Genomic DNA, 19,522 nt, shown 5'->3' on the forward strand with positions numbered 1-19,522 from the left:
GCGCGGCAACGTCATGACGACGAAGGAGAGCGGCGGCATCATGACGACGAAAGAGAGCGGCGGCGATGCAGGAGATCCTGAAGAGGACGGTCCGGAGCCCCGAGGACAGGTAAGTGGTCATCACCGCAGCACATGGGGCACCGTAAACGGCTATCCGGTGGCAGCTGAAGCAGTCTGCGCTGCCGGATAGCCGTTTATGCGATGGCCCCGACATACAAAAGCATCGTATGGTGATGCTGCCTTCAACATGCGATGGCCTCTAAGAGGCCATCGTATGTTGAAATTATCGTATGTTGGGGCCATCGTAGGTCGGGGGGTCACTGTATATCAGATACACTAAGTCAGTGATCGCCAAATTGTGGCTGACGGGCATCCTGGGAGTTGTAGTTCTGCAACATCTGGAGGTTCACTATGAAGTATATGTACCTGGGAGGCATAGTACTGGTGACCCCTATTCTTCCAATTGAGAAGAATCCCAAACTAAGACTCAGTACTAGATGGGGAGTACCCCTTTAAAAGGGGACACATGCACGGATCTGGCACTTATATGGGCACTATACACATGCATAATTGCATTACAGCGGTGGTGTCCTAACTGTAAACCTCCAGCTGTGGCAAAACTACAATTCCCAGCATGCCCGGACAGCCAACGGCTGTCCGGTCATGCTGGGAGTTGTAGTTTTGCAACAGCTGATGGTCCACAGTTTGGACACCAGTGTATTGTAGCAATATTCCCAACCTGTGGCTCTTCAAATGTTGCAAAAAAAACTACAGCTCCCAGCATGACCAGACAGCCCTAGGACAATAATAGGAGTAGTAGTTTTGCCACACGGCATTAACCAGCAGGCACATAGGGCACTGTTCACACATATGCGGTAGCGCTCACCTCCGGCAGGGACTTGCCGCAGCTCAGGTTATAGATCTTCACGTCGTTCACATTAGACACCTGCATGGTTATAGCGGACGGGGACTACAGATACCACATTACCAGCTCCCGGGGCCGAACTATGCTTCCTGACCACATGGAAAGGAAGCAGGAAGCTGAAGACAGAAGACGTGGTTGGCAGCGCCATCTTGGGGATGTCGGCGCTGGGTTATGACGTCACGAGCGAACGGCTCTGGTTGACTGAACTGTATTGAGCGAAGGGCGCTCAGTGGCTGAACATTTTGCTTCAAGAAGAGCGCCATGTTGTGGTTGGCACTAGTCATGTTGTCCCATTGATTTAGCTGGGAGATATTTATAACTATTTCTCAGCTCCATTGTATGCAGATTATGGAGGACAGGCTCAACAATCACAAACTTTACTTTAAATTAACCCCTTAAGGATAACAACAGGTTTTAGCCTTGTGGACGCAGTCGATTAACAATTTTGCGTTTTTGCTTTTTCTTCCTCTCCTTCTAAGAGACATGACTCTTTTACTCTTCCACCTTCAATACGAAGCTTGTTTTTAGAGATGAGCAAACTTACAGTAAATTCGATTCGTCACGAACTTCTCGGCTCGGCAGTTGATGACTTTTCCTGCATAAATTAGTTCAGCTTTCCGGTGCTCCCGTGGGCTGGAAAAGGTGGATACAGTCCTAGGAAAGAGTCTCCTAGGACTGTATCCACCTTTTCCAGCCCACCGGAGCACCTGAAAGCTGAACTAATTTATGCAGGAAAAGTCATCAACTGCCGAGCCGAGAAGTTCGTGACGAATCAAATTTACTGTAAGTTCGCTCATCTCTACTTGTTTTATTCGGAAGCAAAAAAAGTATAAATAAATAAATAGATATAAATTTGTGGGTGAAAATGCAATTTTTCCATTTTGGGAGGGGGTCTGAATTTTGCACAGTGCGCTTTAAGTAAAAAATAAAATAAAAAAAGAGATGTTATCTTTATTCTTTCGGTCTATACAATTACAACGATCGCCAATTTATATAGGTTCTGTTTTATCTTACTACTTTAAAAAACATTTTTCCTTTTTTTTTTACCCCCTTAACCCCTTAAGGACTCAGCCCATTTTGGCCTTAAAGGAGTAGTCCAGTGGTGATTCAGTGGTGAGCAACTTATCCCCTATCCTAAGGATAGGGGATACGTTGCAGATCGCGGGGGGTCCGACCCCTGGGGCCCCCCGCGATCTCCTGTACGGAGCCCCGACAGCCCGCTGGAAGGGGGCGTGTCGACCTCCGCACGAGGCGGCGGCCGACACGCCCCCTCAATACAACTCTATGGCAGAGCCGAAGCGCTGCCTTCGACAATCTCCGGCTCTGCCATAGAGATGTATTGAGGGGGCGTGTCGGCCGCCGCCTCGTGCGGGGGTCGACACCCGCTATCTCGGCGGAGAGCCGGGGCCCCGTACAGAGAGATCGCAGGGGGCCCCAGCGGTCGGACCCCCCGCGATCTCAAACTTATCCCCTATCCTTAGGATAGGGGATAAGTTTTTCACCACTGGACTACCCCTTTAAGGACTCAGACAATTTAATTTTTACGTTTTCATTTTTTCCTCCTCGCCTTCTAAAAATCATAACTCTTTTATATTTTCATCCACAGACTAGTATGAGGGCTTGTTTTTTGCGTGACCAGTTGTCCTTTGTAATGACATAACTCATTATATCATAAAATGTATGGCGCAACCAAAAAACACTATTTTTGTGGGGAAATTAAAACGAAAAACGCAATTTTGCTAATTTTGGAAGGTTTCGTTTTCACGCCGTACAATTTATGGTAAAAATGACGTGTTCTTTATTCTGAGGGTCAATACGATTAAAATGATACCCATTATTATATACTTTTATATTATTGTTGCGCTTAAAAAAAATCACAAACTTTTTAACCAAATTAGTATGTTTATAATCCCTTTATTTTGATGACCTATAACTTTTTTATTTTTCCGTATAAGCGGCGGTATGGGGGCTCATTTTTTGCACCATGATCTGTACTTTTTTTTGATACCACATTTGCATATAAAAAACTTTTAATACATTTTTTATAATTTTTTTTTAAATAAAATGTATTAAAAAAGTAGGAATTTTGGACTTTTAAATTTTTTTTTCGTTCACGCCGTTCACCGTACGGGATCATTAACATTTTATTTTAATAGTTCGGACATTTACGCACGCGGCGATACCAAATATGTCTATAAAAAATGTTTTTTACGCTTTTTGGGGGTAAAATAGGAAAAAACGGACGTTTTACTTTTTTTTGGGGGGAGGGGATTTTTCACTTTTTTTTTACTTTTACTTTTACATTTTTTTACATTTTTTTTTACACTTGAATAGTCCCCATAGGGGACTATTCATAGCAATACCATGATTGCTAATACTGATCTGTTCTATGTATAGGACATAGAACAGATCAGTATTATCGGTCATCTTCTGCTCTGGTCTGCTCGATCACAGACCAGAGCAGGAGACGCCGGGAGCCGCACAGAGGAAGGTGAGGGGACCTCCGTGCGGCGTTATGAATGATCGGATCCCCGCAGCAGCGCTGCGGGCGATCCGATCGTTCATTTTAATCGCGAACTGCCGCAGATGCCGGGATCTGTATTGATCCCGGCACCTGAGGGGTTAATGGCGGACGCCCGCGAGATCGCGGGCGTCGGCCATTGCCGGCGGGTCCCTGGCTGCGATCAGCAGCCGGGATCAGCCGCGCATGACACGGGCATCGCTCCGATGCCCGCGGTTATGCTTAGGACGTAAATGTACGTCCTGGTGCGTTAAGTACCACCTCACCAGGACGTACATTTACGTCCTGCGTCCTTAAGGGGTTAAAGGGGTACTCCCGTGGAAAACTTAAAAAAAAATAAAAAAAAAATCAACTGGTGCCAGAAAGTTAAACAGATTTGTAAATTACTTCTATTAAAAAATCTTAATCCTTCTAGTACTTTTTAGGGGCTGTATACTACAAGGGAAATACTTATCTTTTTGGATTTCTCTGATGTCATGACCACAGTGCTCTCTACTGACCTCTGCTGTCCATTTTAGGAACTGTCCAGAGCAGAAGAAAATCCCCATAGCAAACATATGCTGCTCTGGACAGTTCCTAAAATGGACAGCAGAGGTCAGCAGTGAGCACTGTGGTCATGACATCAGAGAAATCCAAAAAAGATAAGCATTTCCCTTGTATTATATAGCCCCTAAAAAGTACTGGAAGGATTAAGATTTTTTAATAGAAGTAATTTACAACTCTGTTTAACTTTCTGGCACCAGTTGATTAAAAAAAAAAAAAAAAAAAGTTTTCCACGGGAGTACCCCTTTAAGGACATAGCCCATTTGGGCCTTGAGGACGTGACCAATTTTAATTTAATTTCTGTGTTTTAGTTTTTTCCCTTCTCTCCTTTTTACAGACATAACTCTTATTTTTCTTTCTACAAACCCATTGGAGGGCTTGATTTTTTTTAGGACCAATACTTCCTTTTACCATAGACTTATACATCAAGGTAAAAATAAAAAAATTTAAGGCCAGGAGTTTAGGCTAAAAACCATCAGAAAATACACCAGAAAAACTGCCACTGATTTTCCCTGCATTTTGGCATTTTTTTAAGACGTTTTTTCTGGTGTTTTTACCTTTTTGTGGAAATCGTATTTTTGGCCCCTTTGGCAGTTTCCCTGCGGACGTTTTTTACGCTAAATACGCTAAAACTCTGCTAACACTACACTACACTTAATACACTAAAACTGCGCTAAAACAAAGCTACGCTAAATACGCTAAAACTGCGCTAACACTACACTACGCTAAATACACGAAAACTGCGCTAACACTAAGCTACGCTAAATACGCTAAAACTGAGCGAACAATAAGCTACGCTAAATACGCTAAAACTACGCAAACACTACACTACACTAAAAGTGCGCTAACACTACACTACGCTAAATATGCTACAACTGCGCTAACACTACGCTAAGCTAAAAACTGTAAAACTGCGCTAACACTACGCTATGATAAATACGCTACAACTGCGCTAACACTATGCTACGCTAAAAACTAAAACTGCGCTAACACTATGCTACGCTAAAAACTGTAAAACTGCGCTAACACTACGCTATGATAAATACCAGGAAAATGAAGGAGATCGGATCCAGCTCGATGCAGGTAAAATCAAGTTTAATCCATAGGACAAGGAAGGAACAAGTAACGCGTTTCAAGTGCTATAGGTGCTCTTAGTCATACTAAGAGCGCCTATAGCGCTTGAAACGCGTTACTTGTTCCTTCCTTGTCCTATGGATTAAACTTGATTTTACCTGCATCGAGTTGGATACGATCACCTTCATTTTCCTGCTATTGGCTGGTGCCGTCCAGCACCTGGATCCCCGCTCTACTGTCCGGGGCGGGGTGAGCTGGCTTTCACCTTGTTTGCCTTCCCGCTATGATAAATACGCTACAACTGCGCTAACACTATGCTACGCTAAAAACTGTAAAACTGCGCTAACACTAAACTAAAGCTACGCTAAAATTGAGCTAACGCTATGCTAACTACACTAAAATCGCACTAACACTACGCTAACTATGGCGACTTCACTGCACTACAACTCCCAGCATGCCCGGGCAGCCTTCAGCTGTCTGGGCATGCTGGGGGTTGTGGTCCCTTCACTGCAATACAACTCTCAGCATCCGCGGGCAGCCTTCAGCTGTCTGGGCATGCTGGGAGTTCTGGTCCCTTCACTGCACTACAACTCTCAGCATCCTCGGGCAGCCTTCAGCTGTCTGGGCATGCTGGGAGTTCTGGTCCCTTCACTGCACTACAACTCTCAGCATCCCCGGGCAGCCGTCAGCTGTCTGGATATGCTGGGAGTTGTAGTCCCTTCGCTGTCTAATCTAAGCTAAACTACAACTCCCAGCATGCCTGGGCAGCCTTTAGCTGTCTGGGCATGCTGGGAGTTGCAGTCCTAAACTACAACTCCCAGCATGCCTGGGCAGCCTTAAGCTGTCTGGGCATGCTGGGAGTTGTAGTCCTAAACTGCAACTCCCAGCATGCCTTGGGCAGCCTTTAGCTGTCTGGGCATGCTGGGAGTTGTAGTCCTAAACTACAACTCCCAGCATGCCTGGGCAGCCTTTAGCTATCTGGGCATGCTGGGAGTTGTAGTCCTAAACTACAACTCCCAACATGCATGGGCAGCCTTCAGCTGTCTGGACATGCTGGGAGTTGTAGTCCCTTCGCTGTCTAATCTAAGCTAAACTACAACTCCCAGCATGCCTGGGCAGCCTTTAGCTGTCTGGGCATGCTGGGAGTTGCAGTCCTAAACTACAACTCCCAGCATGCCTGGGCAGCCTTAAGCTGTCTGGGCATGCTGGGAGTTGTAGTCCTAAACTACAACTCCCAGCATGCCTTGGGCAGCCTTTAGCTGTCTGGGCATGCTGGGAGTTGTAGTCCTAAACTACAACTCCCAGCATGCCTGGGCAGCCTTTAGCTGTCTGGATATGCTGGGAGTTGTAGTCTTAAACTACAACTCCCAGCATGCCTGGGCAGCCTTTAGCTGTCTGGGCATGCTGGGAGTTGTAGTCCTTTTGCTGTCTAATCTAAGCTAATCTACAACTCCCAGCATGCCCTGGCAGCCTTTAGCTGTATGGGCATGCTGGGAGTTGTTGTCCTAAACTACAACTCCCATGCTGGGAGTTGTGGTGCCTAACCCCCTTTCACTTTTAATACTAAACTATGCTAAATTACAACCTACACTAATCTACGGCTACGCTACCTACCTACGCTATTTGGGTAGTGCTGCGCATGCACAGTACTACTTTAGCTGCGCCCGCTGCTCTACTTTCTGTTCCCCGTTCCCTTAGAGTTAACAGGGGACAGGGAGTAGAGCAGCGGGCGGGGAGGCAAGCGGTTGACAGCGCTATCGGGATAGGGATCCCGATAGCGCTGTCGAGCGATCGCGCTGGCGGGTGACAAGCTGATAACGCCGCTATCGGGTATAGGGATCCCAATAGCAGTGGCGAACAAGCGCGCTGGCGAGTGACAATAAAACAGTAAAAGTATTAGCTTCTGTGGCTCCATTCCGCTCTCGGAATCGGGCCACAGACGCCATAAGAGCTCCGTGCAGCTTCGGGCTATCACAGGGAGAGATCCACTCCCTGTGATAGCCCAAGTGAGACTGCCGTGAGCTGCGATGCCTGATGATTAAATATGTCACGTGACACTCGCACACCCCCCCAGCCCCCGCAGTAACCAATGATTGGGGGGTGGTGTGCGAGTGTCAGCCTATAGAATGTAATGGAGGCGGAGCGCTCGAGCAGGGAAAACAGCTGAGTCACTCCATCACAATCTATGGCAAATCATAATCTACGGCACTGCACCGGCTGCTATCATCAGCCAGTGACACACTGGCAATAGCGGACTTAGCTGATCGCGATGTAGTCCACCATTTATCCCTGAGATGCTGTGATCAGTATTCATGTGACGTTGTAGTGGCTGGTCACATCATCCACCGCACGACCGCAGAGATCCGATCAGCCAAGATGGCGGACTGAGGTCCTCTCACCTATCTCCGCTGCTCTCCTGGGGTCTTCTTCTCTGGTCTGCCTTCTAACAGACCATAGAAGAAGATCGCCGATAATACTGATCAGTGCTATGCCTATTGCTATAAATACTGTAGTCTTCTATGGGGACATAAAAAGTGAAAAATTAATGTGAATAAAATCGCCAATGGCTGCCTGGGCATGCTGGGAGTTGTAGGAGTTGTCGGATTCGAGGAGTCGGAGTCGGACGAAATTTTGGGTACCTGGAGTCGGAGTCGGCAAACAATGCACCGACTCCGACTCCTACTAAATTTAGATTGGAATAAAAAAAAAAAAAAGCAAGTTTAAATGCCCCAATTCACAAAAAGTTATAATTAATGACTTCTCTACTGCAAGAATAAAGATCAATGCATGCAGTGCCTCACATAACCGCAAAACAAACACGTTAAAGGGGTACTCTGGTGAAAACCTTTTTTCTTTTAAATCAACTGGTGGCAGAAAGTTAAACATATTTGTAAATTACTTCTATTAAAAAATCTTAATCCTTCCTGTACTTATTAGCTTCTGAATACTACAGAGGAAATTCTTTTCTTTTTGGAATGCTCTCTGATGACATCACAAGCACAGTTCTCTCTGCTGATGTTATTATAATAATAATAAGAACACTTTATTTATTGTTGTCCTTAGCGGGATTTGAACCCAAGTCCCCAGCACTGAAAGGCAGCAGTGCTAACCATGCTGCCCTTAGCATACATCTGCTATGCATCTGCTATGCATGGTTGCTAAAATGGACAGAGATGTCAGCAGAGAGCACTGTGCTCGTGATGTCATCAGTGTTCCAAAAAGAAAGGAATTTCCTCTGTAGCATTCAGCAGCTAATAAGTACTGGAAGGATTAACATTTTTTAATAGAAGTAATTTACAAATATGTTTAACTTTTTGCCACCAGTTGATTTAAAAGAAAAAAGGTTTTCCCCGGAGTACCCCTTTAAGCGACCATGAAGAAGCTTTTCATGTGCTTTACTATATGGCACGCAACGCACAATTAGGAGCGGCAATACTTATACTTTCCATAGTGTTGTGTTCTGCTGTTACAGGGAACCCATGGGTAACCTAGCCTCTCACTGATCATGTTTTTTGCAGGACTAGAGACACTTGTATAAGTGAAGGGAATGGAGGGTCAATAGCTCAAGACTGAAGCTGTAAACCATTGGAAAACCTAAAATTTAATTAATAAAAAGTTTTTTTTTATAAAACGTTGTTTTCATTGTGTTTGTCTTTTGCTTAAAGGGGTACTCCATTACCTTGCTGTCGGAGCTCCTCTTTCTAGTGTCCGGAAGTTATTGTGTGGGCTTCCGTGTTCAGGGCCGCCCCTCGTGACGTCACGCCCGCCCCCTAGTGACGTCACGCCCACCCCCCTCAACGAAAGTCTATGGGAAGGGGGCGCGACGTCCGTCGCGCCCCCTTCCCATAGACTTTTGTTGAGGGGGCGGGAGTGACGTCACGAGGGGCCGCCCTGAACACGGAAGCCCGCACACACATCGTTCGGAACAATAACTTCCGGACGCTGAAAAGCGGAGCTCCAACGGCAAGGTAACGGAGTACCCCTTTAAACTGTTCAATAGAGTAGACTGTTGGCTTCCCAGCCAGTAGTCCTGTGGTAATGACCGGTATGTTTCCTTTCTTTTCTTCAAGGAATGTATAAAATACATTCGCATATTAATACAGAGGAGTCGGAGTCGGAAGTACAAAAAACTGCGGAGTCGGAGTCGGAACATTTATCTACCGACTCCACAGCCCTGGTTTCGCAACATCTAAAAGGTCCAGTTTGGAGACAATTGCTCTATATAGTAATACAATCTGTTGAGTCCTATTGAAAGCCCTGAGAGTTGACGTGTATACTGTGTACACTATCACACCATCAGTATACAAAGGACAATGGGGGAGATTTATCAAAACCTGTGCAGAGGAAGAGTGGTGCAGTTGCCCATAGCAACCAATCAGATTGCTTCTTTCATTTTCCACAGGCCTCTTTAGAGGCCTGTGGAAAATGAAAGAAGCGATCTGATTGGTTGCTATGGGCAACTGCACCACTCTTCCTCTGCACAGGATTTGATAAATCTCCCCCAATGTGTACAGTGTATACTTAAGTCCAGCAGTCACTAGATCTAGCAGAAACACATACAAGACAGGTCTACACAACCATATCTTTTGGTTACTTATTATTGTTTTTTCTTTTTTTTTGTCTTCTTTTGTTTTTTAAATAATGTTTAAACATGTTTTCAAAATTTTTTTTTTTAAATAAAGGTATTTTGCGTTATGTGTTACAATTATGAAAAAAGAGAAGAAAAAAAAACTGATATTGCTTCATATTATTCATTGTAAGCAAATGTATAAGACAGCACTAGAGGCGGTAATTGCCAAACGAAACTTCAAAACATCAAATTTAGACAACCGCCCATTAAAGGGGTACTCCGGTGAAAACCTTTTTTCTTTTAAATCAACTGGTGGCAGAAAGTTAAACATATTTGTAAATTACTTCTATTAAAAAATCTTAATCCTTCCAGTACTTATTAGCTGCTGAATGCTACAGCGGAAATTCCTTTCTTTTTGGAACACTGATGACATCACGACCACAGTGCTCTCTGCTCACATCTCTGTCCATTTTAGCAACCATGCATAGCAGATGCATAGCAGATGCATAGCAGATGCATAGCAGATGTATGCTAAGGGCAGCATGGTGGCTCAGTGGTTAGCACTGCTGCCTTGCAGTGCTGGGGACTTGGGTTCAAATCCCACTAAGGACAACAATAAATGAACCGTTATTATTATTATTAGAATAACGTCAGCAGAGAGCACTGTGCTCGTGATGTCATCAGAGAGCATTCCAAAAAGAAAAGAATTTCCTCTGTACTATTCAGAAGCTAATAAGTACAGGAAGGATTAAGATTTTTTAATAGAAGTAATTTACAAATATGTTTAAAAATGACTTTCTGCCACCAGTTGATTTAAAAGAAAAAAGGTTTTCACCGGAGTACCCCTTTAAGGTTCACTTTACCCCTTGTTACATTCCTCGAGGGGTCTAGTTTCCAAAATAGTATGCCAAGTGTTTTTTTTTTTGCTGTTCTGGCACCATAGGGGCTTCCTAAATGCGGCATGCCCCCAGAGCAAAATTAGCTTTTTTTCAAAAGCCAAATGTGACTCCTTCTCTTCTGAGACCTGTAGTGCGCCAGCAGAGCACTTTTCACCCCCATATGGGGTGTTTTCTGAATCGGGAGAAATTGGGCTTCAAATTTTTAAGGGTATTTTCTGCTATTACCCTTTTTAAAAATGTAAAATTTTTGGAAACCAAGCAATTTAGGTAAAAAAATTTTTTTTTACATATGCAAAAGTCGTGAATCACCTGTGGGGTATTAAGGCTCACTTTGCCCCTTGTTACGTTCCCCGAGGGGTCTAGTTTCCAAAATGGTATGCCATGTGTTTTTTTTTTTTGCTGTCCTGGCACCATAGGGGCTTCCTAAATGTGACATGCCCCCCAAAAACCATTTGTCGCTCCTTCCCTTCTGAGCCCTCTACTGCGCCCGCCGAACACTTTACATAGACATATGAGGTATGTCCTTACTCGAGAGAAATTGGGTTTCAAATACAAGTAAAAATTTTCTCCTTTTTACCCCTTGCAAAAATTAAAAAATTGGGTCTACAAGAACATGCGAGTGTAAAAAATGAAGATTTTGAATTTTCTCCTTCACTTTGCTGCTAACACTGGGAAACGCCTAAAGGGTTAATACACTTACTGAATGTCATTTTGAATACTTTGGGGGGTGTAGTTTTTTATAATGGGGTCTTTTATGGGGTATTTCTAATATGAAGACCCTTCAAATTCACTTCAAAACTGAACTGGTCCCTGAAAAATAGTGAGTTTGAAAATTTTGTGAAAAATTTCAAAATTGCTGCTGAACTTTGAAGCCCTCTGGTGTCTTCCAAAAGTAAAAACTCATCAATTTTATGATGCAAACATAAAGTAGACATATTGTATATGTGAACCAAAATTTTTTTTATTTTGAATATCCATTTTCCTTACAAGCAGAGAGCTTCAAAGTTAGAAAAATGCTAAATTTTAATTTTTTTCATCAAATTTGGGGATTTTTCACCAAGAAAGGATGCAAGTTACCATAAAATTTTACCACTAAGTTAAAGTAGAATATGTCACAAAGAAACAATCTCGGAATCAGAATGATAAGTAAAAGCATTCCAGAGTTATTAATGTTTAAAGTGACAGTGGTCAGATGTGCAAAAAATGGCCGGGTCCTAAGGTGTAAAATGGCCTGGTCCTTAAGGGGTTAAACATCTTAATCCTTCTAGTATCAGCTGCTGTATTATACAGAGGAAGTTGTGTAGTTCTTTCCAGTCTGACGACAGTGCTCTCTGCTGCCATCTATGTCTGTGTCAGGAACTATCCAGCGCAGGAGCAAATCCCCATAGCAACCCTATTCTGCTCTGGGCAGTGCCCCACAGTAAATTTCCTCTGTAGTATACAGCAGCTGATAAGTAATGGACAAATTTGGATAACTTTCTGGCACTAGTTGAGTACAAAAAAAATAATAAATAGTTTTCACCAAAGTACCCCTTTAAGCTTGGACCTTACTGATCGTTTGCTGCCTGATAAATGCTGCCTCCATTGCAGTGCTTTCCAACCAGGGTGCCTCCAGCTGTGGCAAAACTACAACTTCCAACAGCCAAAGGCACAGCTGTTGTAGTTTTGCAGCAGCTGGAGGCACCCTGATTGGGAAACACTGCTCCATTGAGTGTATTGACAGTTTTCCCCTTTTAAATGAATGGGACAGTAAGGCACATAAGGGCAGGGGTCAGGTCCTGGGGAAAAAAAAAAAAGTGTGGGAACTCACCTAAGATTTCCACTTAAAGGCTGGTCCTGTAGAACTCCTGCTAATGGGAACAGTGTTCTTGCTGTGGAAAAAGTGCAGGAACTCCATTCCCATGCGTTCCTGCAGGACTTGAGCCCTGCATAAGGGGCTCACCACTTGTAGCAATAGGAAAAGGCCCATAGTAACCAATCAGATCGCTTCTTTCGTTTTTGAAAAGGCCTGTGAAAAATGAAAGAAGCAATCTGATTGGTTGCTATGGGCAACTGCACCTCTCTTCCTCTGCACAGGTTTTGATAAATCTCCCCCTATATGTACAAATCTTCAGATTACCTCTGATGTTTTCTTCTGACATCATTCAGTCACGTGAAGACGAAAATTAGAAAAATAATGCAAAAAGACGCAGCATTTTTGTTAATAAAAAAAGAAGAAACAATTCTCAGAAAGCGACATACTCGCTGCATGGTGTTTTTTTCGGCCCAAAACTCTGCGGACAGATATTAGCTTAGAGTCAATGGGGAAATATTTTTACCATTTTTTTCACCATCTCGTGGCGTTTACATGACAGAAAAAGTGCTAGCACACATGCATATAGGTCGTTTTTAGGCGACCTAAAGAAGTTGCTGAGAAAAAGTCTAAAAAAACCTCCGCCATACCTTGGGTAAAAAAATGGCAAAAACTAAATGTTCATCGTTCATCCATAGACTTCAATGTTAAATTTATAACGGTCATTATTCATCCGTTATTTCTGACGGGGAAATATCTCCAGCCGTACGGAAGTTATGTGGGAACATACATTTCCCATTGATTTGCATGGGACTTTAATAAAAAAACCCGACCATCACAAATGGGGGTAGTTAAATGGTCACTCTCATTAATTTCATTAATCTCACAAATTTTTGCTATTGCCCTCCTTATGGTAAATGAAAAATATTTCTAATATACTTTGTTTTAAAATAAAAAGTTTTCTATGTTTTATTTGTGCTTAAAAAGGTTCAAGAGCACATTTTCCCCCAACTCATACACAGACTTTGGACCAAAGTCCAAACACAGGAAGTGCAGCCTGGAGTGCTGAGGGGGGTGTGTCCAACCAACAGCATATGGCAGATGGCAGTTATGTGTGGAGCTATGATTGGATGAGGCTGGACACCCCCCCCCCTCAGAACTCCAGGTGGCACTTCCTGTGTTTGGACTTTGGTCCAAAGTCTGTGTATAATATGGGGGAAAATGTGCTCTTGAGCCTTTTTAAGCACAAATAAAACATAGAAAACTTTCTTTTTTTTTTAAACAAAGTATATTAGAAATATTTTTCATTTACCATAAGGAGTGTAATAGCAAAAACTAGTTTTAATGAGAGTGACCCTTTAAGGGTTAAATTAACTATCCTATATTTTAAGTTGACATATAAGTAACATGTGTCCAAGTATTATCGAAATATCTCCAGCCGTTTGGAAGTTATGCAGTAACATATATTTCCCATAGACTTGTATGGGACTTTAAAGGGGTACTCCGGTGAAAACCTTTTTTCTTTTAAATCAACTGGTGGCAGAAAGTTAAACATATTTGTAAATTACTTCTATTAAAAAATCTTAATCCTTCCTGTACGTATTAGCTTCTGAATACTACAGAGGAAATTCTTTTCTTTTTGGAATGCTCTCTGATGACATCACGAGCACAGTTCTCTCTGCTGATGTTATTATAATAATAATAACGCTTTATTTTTTGTTGCCCTTAGTGGGATTTGAACCCAAGTCCCCAGGACTGCAAGGCAGCAGTGCTAACCACTGAGCCACCATGCTGCCCTTAGCATACATCTGCTATACATGGTTGCTAAAATGGACAGAGATGTCAGCAGAGAGCACTGTGCTCGTGATGTCATCAGAGTTCCAAAAAGAAAGGAATTCCCTCTGTAGCATTCAGCAGCTAATAAGTACTGCAAGGATTAAGATAAGGACTCAGGGTTTTTCCGTTTTTGCACTTTCGTTTTTTCCTCCTTACCTTTTAAAAATCATAACCCTTTCAATTTTCCACCTAAAAATCCATATTATGGCTTATTTTTTGCATCGCCAATTCTACTTTGCAGTGACATTAGTCATTTTACCCAAAAATGCACGGCGAAATGGAAAAAAAAATCATTGTGCGACAAAATCGAAAAAAAAACGCCATTTTGTAACTTTTGGGGGCTTCCGTTTCTACGCAGTGCATATTTCGGTAAAAATTACACCTTATTATTATTCTGTAGGTCCATACGGTTAAAATGATACCCTACTTATATAGGTTTGATTTTGTCGCACTTCTGGAAAAAATCATAACTACATGCAGGAAAATTTATACGTTTAAAAATGTCATCTTCTGACCCCTATAACTTTTTTATTTTTCCACGTATGGGGCGGTATGAGGAATCATTTTTTGCGCCGTGATCTGAAGTTTTTATCGGTATGATTTTTGTTTTGATCGGACTTTTTGATCACTTTTTATTCATTTTTTAATGGTATAAAAAGTGAGCAAAATACGCTTTTTTGGACTTTGGAATTTTTTTGCGCGTACGCAATTGACTGTGCGGTTTAATTAATGATATATTTTTATAGTTCGGACATTTACGCACGCGGCGATACCACATATGTTTATTTTTTATTTTTTTTACACTGTTTTATTTTTTTTATGGGAAAAGGGGGGTGATTCAAACTTTTATTAGGGAAGGGGTTAAATGACCTTTATTAACACTTTTTTAAACATTTTTTTTGCAGTGTTATAGGTCCCATAGGGACCTATAACACTGCACACACTGATCTCCTATGCTGATCACTGGCGTGTATTAACACGCCTGTGATCAGCATTATCGGCGCTTGACTGCTCCTGCCTGGATCTCAGGCACGGAGCAGTCATTCGCCGATCGGACACCGGGGAGGCAGGTAAGGGCCCTCCTGGTGTCCGATCAGCTGTTCGGGACGCCGCGATTTCCCCGCGGCGGTCCCGAACAGCCCGACTGAGCAGCCGGGTCACTTTCAGTTTCACTTTAGAAGCGGCGGTCAGCTTTGACCGCCGCTTCTTAAGGGTTAATATCGCGATCGGCGATGTGTGGTATTAGCCGCGGATCCCGGCGCGATCCCGCTTCATATCGGGGGAGCCGGCGCAGGACGTAAATATACGTCCTGCGTCGTTAAGGGGTTAATAGAAGTAATTTACAAATATGTTTAACTTTCCGCCACCAGTTGATTTAAAAGAAAAAAGGTTTTCACCGGAGTAACCCTTTAAACAAAAACCCCGACCCTGGCAAATGGGGGTGAGTAAGGGTTAAATCACCTATCCTATGTTTGTTGTTGAGATATAAGTAACATGTGTGCCAAGTTTCATGTTAATATCTTTAGCCGTTTGCTGGAACATACACACACACACACATACATACATACATATACAGTACAGTTCCCCACATTAGGTGCAGTACAGTTCCCTCACATTAGGTGCAGTACAGTTCCCCCACATTAGGTTGGCAGTATAGTTCCCCACATTAGGTGCAGTATAGCTCCCCCACATTATGTGCAGTATAGTCCCCCACATTAGGTTGGCAGTATAGTTCCCCACATTAGGTTGGCAGTATAGTTTCCCACATAAGGTTGGCAGTATTGTCCCCCACATTAGGTTGGCAGTATAGTCCCCCACATTAGGTGCAGTATAGTCCCCCACATTAGGTGCAGTATAGTTCCCCCACATTAGGTGCAGTATAGCTCCCCCACATTAGGTGCAGTATAGTTCCCCCACATTTGGTGCAGTATAGTTCCCCACATTAGGTAGGCAGCATAGTTCCCCCACATTAGGTGCAGTATAGTTCCCCACATTAGGTTGGCAGTACTGTATAGTCCCCCACATTAGGTGCAGTATAGTTCCCCACATTAGGTGCAGTATAGTTCCCCCACATTAGGTGCAGTATAGTTCCCCACATTAGGTGCAGTATAGTTCCCCCACATTAGGTGCAGTATAGTTCCCCCACATTAGGTGCAGTATAGTTCCCCCACATTAGGTTGGCAGTATAGTTCCCCCACATTAGGTGCAGTATAGTTCCCCACATTAGGTGCAGTATAGTTCCCCCACATTTGGTGCAGTATAGTTCCCCCACATTAGGTGCAGTATAGTTCCCCACATTAGGTTGGCAGTATAGTTCCCCCACATTAGGTGCAGTATAGTTTCCCACATAAGGTTGGCAGTATAGTCCCCCACATTTGGTTGGCAGTATAGTCCCCCACATTAGGTGCAGTATAGTCCACCCACATTAGGTGCAGTATAGTTCCCCCACATTAGGTGCAGTATAGCTCCCCCACATTAGGTGCAGTATAGCTCCCCCACATTATGTGCAGTATAGTCCCCCACATTAGGTTGGCAGTATAGTTCCCCACATTAGGTTGGCAGTATAGTTTCCCACATAAGGTTGGCAGTATAGTCCCCCACATTAGGTTGGCAGTATAGTCCCCCACATTAGGTGCAGTATAGTCCCCCACATTAGGTGCAGTATAGTTCCCCCACATTAGGTGCAGTATAGCTCCCCCACATTAGGTGCAGTATAGTTCCCCCACATTAGGTGCAGTATAGTTCCCCCACATTAGGTGCAGTATAGCTCCCCCACATTAGGTGCAGTATAGCTCCCCCACATTATGTGCAGTATAGTCCCCCACATTAGGTTGGCAGTATAGTTCCCCACATTAGGTTGGCAGTATAGTTTCCCACATAAGGTTGGCAGTATAGTCCCCCACATTAGGTTGGCAGTATAGTCCCCCACATTAGGTGCAGTATAGTCCCCCACATTAGGTGCAGTATAGTTCCCCCACATTAGGTGCAGTATAGCTCCCCCACATTAGGTGCAGTGTAGTTCCCCCACATTTGGTGCAGTATAGTTCCCCACATTAGGTAGGCAGCATAGTTCCCCCACATTAGGTGCAGCATAGTTCCCCACATTAGGATGGCAGTACTGTATAGTCCCCCACATTAGGTGCAGTATAGTTCCCCACATTAGGTGCAGTATAGTTCCCCCACATTAGGTGCAGTATAGTTCCCCACATTAGGTGCAGTATAGTTCCCCCACATTAGGTGCAGTATAGTTCCCCCACATTAGGTGCAGTATAGTTCCCCCACATTAGGTGCAGTATAGTTCCCCCACATTAGGTGCAGTATAGTTCCCCACATTAGGTGCAGTATAGTTCCCCCACATTTGGTGCAGTATAGTTCCCCCACATTAGGTGCAGTATAGTTCCCCACATTAGGTTGGCAGTATAGTTCCCCCACATTAGGTGCAGTATAGTTTCCCACATAAGGTTGGCAGTATAGTCCCCCACATTTGGTTGGCAGTATAGTCCCCCACATTAGGTGCAGTATAGTCCCCCCACATTAGGTGCAGTATAGTTCCCCCACATTAGGTGCAGTATAGCTCCCCCACATTAGGTGCAGTATAGCTCCCCCACATTAGGTGCAGTGTAGTTCCCCCACATTTGGTGCAGTATAGTTCCCCCACATTAGGTGCAGTATAGTTCCCCACATTAGGTTGGCAGTATAGTTCCCCCACATTAGGTGCAGTATAGTTCCCCACATTAGGTTGGCAGTGTAGTCCCCCACATTCGGTGCAGTATAGTCCCCCCACATTAGGTGCAGTATAGTTCCCCCACATTAGGTGCAGAATAGTCCCCCCACATTAGGTGCAGTATAGTTCCCCCACATTAGGTGCAGAATAGTTCCCCCACATTAGGTGCAGTATAGTTCCCCCACATTAGGTGCAGTATAGTTCCCCACATTAGGTGCAGTATAGTCCCCCACATTAGGTGCAGTATAGTCCCCCACATTAGGTGCAGTATAGTTTCCCCACGGACATACAGCCTTCAGCCATATACAGTGTATGGCTGGAGGCTGTATGCCTGTTTACTGCCCCACTTCAGTATTCCGACCACCGCTCCAGGGTCACGATCTACTGCTATGGCCTATGGGCCATAGCAGTAGGTCCCGGGACCGGAGGTGGAGTGGTGGGAACACTGAAGATGATGTGCTGCTGGTCACTTACCATGCGCGCGCGTCCTCCTCACTGCTCCACTCTGCTCTGTTACTATGGGCGCACGCATGGGACATCAGTGTAGTCCCTGCGTGCGCTACCTCCCGGCGGCCCCTGCATTTTTAAAGTTAATGCAGGGCCGCAGAGAGGTAACCGAGGCATCCTTGTGTCCCGAAAAGATTTTTTGTGGCAAAGATATGTCCCTAATGTGACGGGGGCCCCCTGCGGGCGCCAATGATGATCCGGCCCTGCCAATGGGACCCCACCAGAGTCTCCCCCATAAAAGCCCTGGGAGGAGTCTCTTCTCTCTCTTAGTTCCTGAGTCTTTGCTGAGGTGCAGTCGAGCCTAAGAGTCTGGAGTCATAGGAGCCTCAAGTCAAGTCTGCAGCCACAAGATACAAGTCTACAAGTAACTACAGTCACAGCTTAGTCTGTCTCCAGTCAAGTCAGTCATTGTCATCTATTGTCAAGTCAATGTGGCCTGCACTAAATTGTCGAAAACCGCTGCAAGTCCCAGCAAGCCCTTAAGGTCTCTGAAGTCACTGGTCACCTCCATGGGCCTGACTACACTGTATAGACTGTACCATCTGTCACTCAGTAAAGCTACCGTTTTTCGTAACATGGCGTTGGAGTCATTATTGCCTCCCGTGCCTAGCCCAGGATCCAGCGGTATACCTTCAGGTGGTATTGAGGATAAACCACGCCCTGGCATCACGAATACAAGGGGTTAATGCCATCTGCCCCTAGGGTAACAACATCTGCCCTTAGGGTAATTCCATCTGTCCTGCATCTCACACTCTTTACCACAATAGACGGTGTGAGATGCAGGACAGATGAAATGCCCTACCATTATTCCTTATACCTCGCTGGTAGTTGTCCTTGCGTCAACCTTTGGGATCTGCGCAACACCACCTCTGGAGAATCTGGAACTCTTGAGATTTCTGGAGCTCTTGGGACTTCTGGAGCTGCGGCTGGCTCTCCCTCAGCAAACTCAGGAGCTGGTGTTAGTTCAGGACTGGCTGGAGAGGCTGGTGACAGGGTTGGCACTCTGGAGACTGGTGTATAGGCTGGAGCCAACAGTGACAAGACTGGGACTGGTGTGTAGACTAATGTGGGTTGAACCAGCCCCGGGGTTGGTGAGACACAGAAGATCGCCGGCTGATTTGGAGAAAACAT

The 19,522-nt window shown here is 44.4% G+C and overlaps 2 protein-coding genes across 3 annotated transcripts in view; one reads left to right on the forward strand and one right to left on the reverse strand.

Moving 5' to 3' along the window:
- Window positions 1-12,440, reverse strand: part of NOL10 (nucleolar protein 10) — a 109,926-nt gene extending 97,486 nt beyond the window's left edge. Inside the window, exon 1 of one of the 2 annotated variants that reach the window (XM_056564184.1) lies at window positions 887-1,103. In XM_056564184.1, coding sequence (XP_056420159.1) covers window positions 887-952 — 66 coding nt within the window. In that variant the 5' untranslated portion in view covers window positions 953-1,103. Of the gene's footprint in view, window positions 1-886; window positions 1,104-12,342 lie in introns of those variants that run through there. The other variant, XM_056564185.1, reaches the window with a different exon arrangement.
- ATP6V1C2 (ATPase H+ transporting V1 subunit C2) overlaps window positions 8,957-19,522 on the forward strand; it is a 70,115-nt gene continuing 59,549 nt past the window's right edge. The window contains exon 1 of the mRNA XM_056564189.1: window positions 8,957-9,031. The gene's annotated coding sequence lies outside the window, so the exon portion shown is untranslated. The remainder of the gene's footprint in view (window positions 9,032-19,522) is intronic.

Source organism: Hyla sarda, chromosome 3 (assembly GCF_029499605.1).
Source record: "Hyla sarda isolate aHylSar1 chromosome 3, aHylSar1.hap1, whole genome shotgun sequence".
In the NCBI taxonomy this organism is placed as follows: Eukaryota; Metazoa; Chordata; class Amphibia; order Anura; family Hylidae; genus Hyla; species Hyla sarda.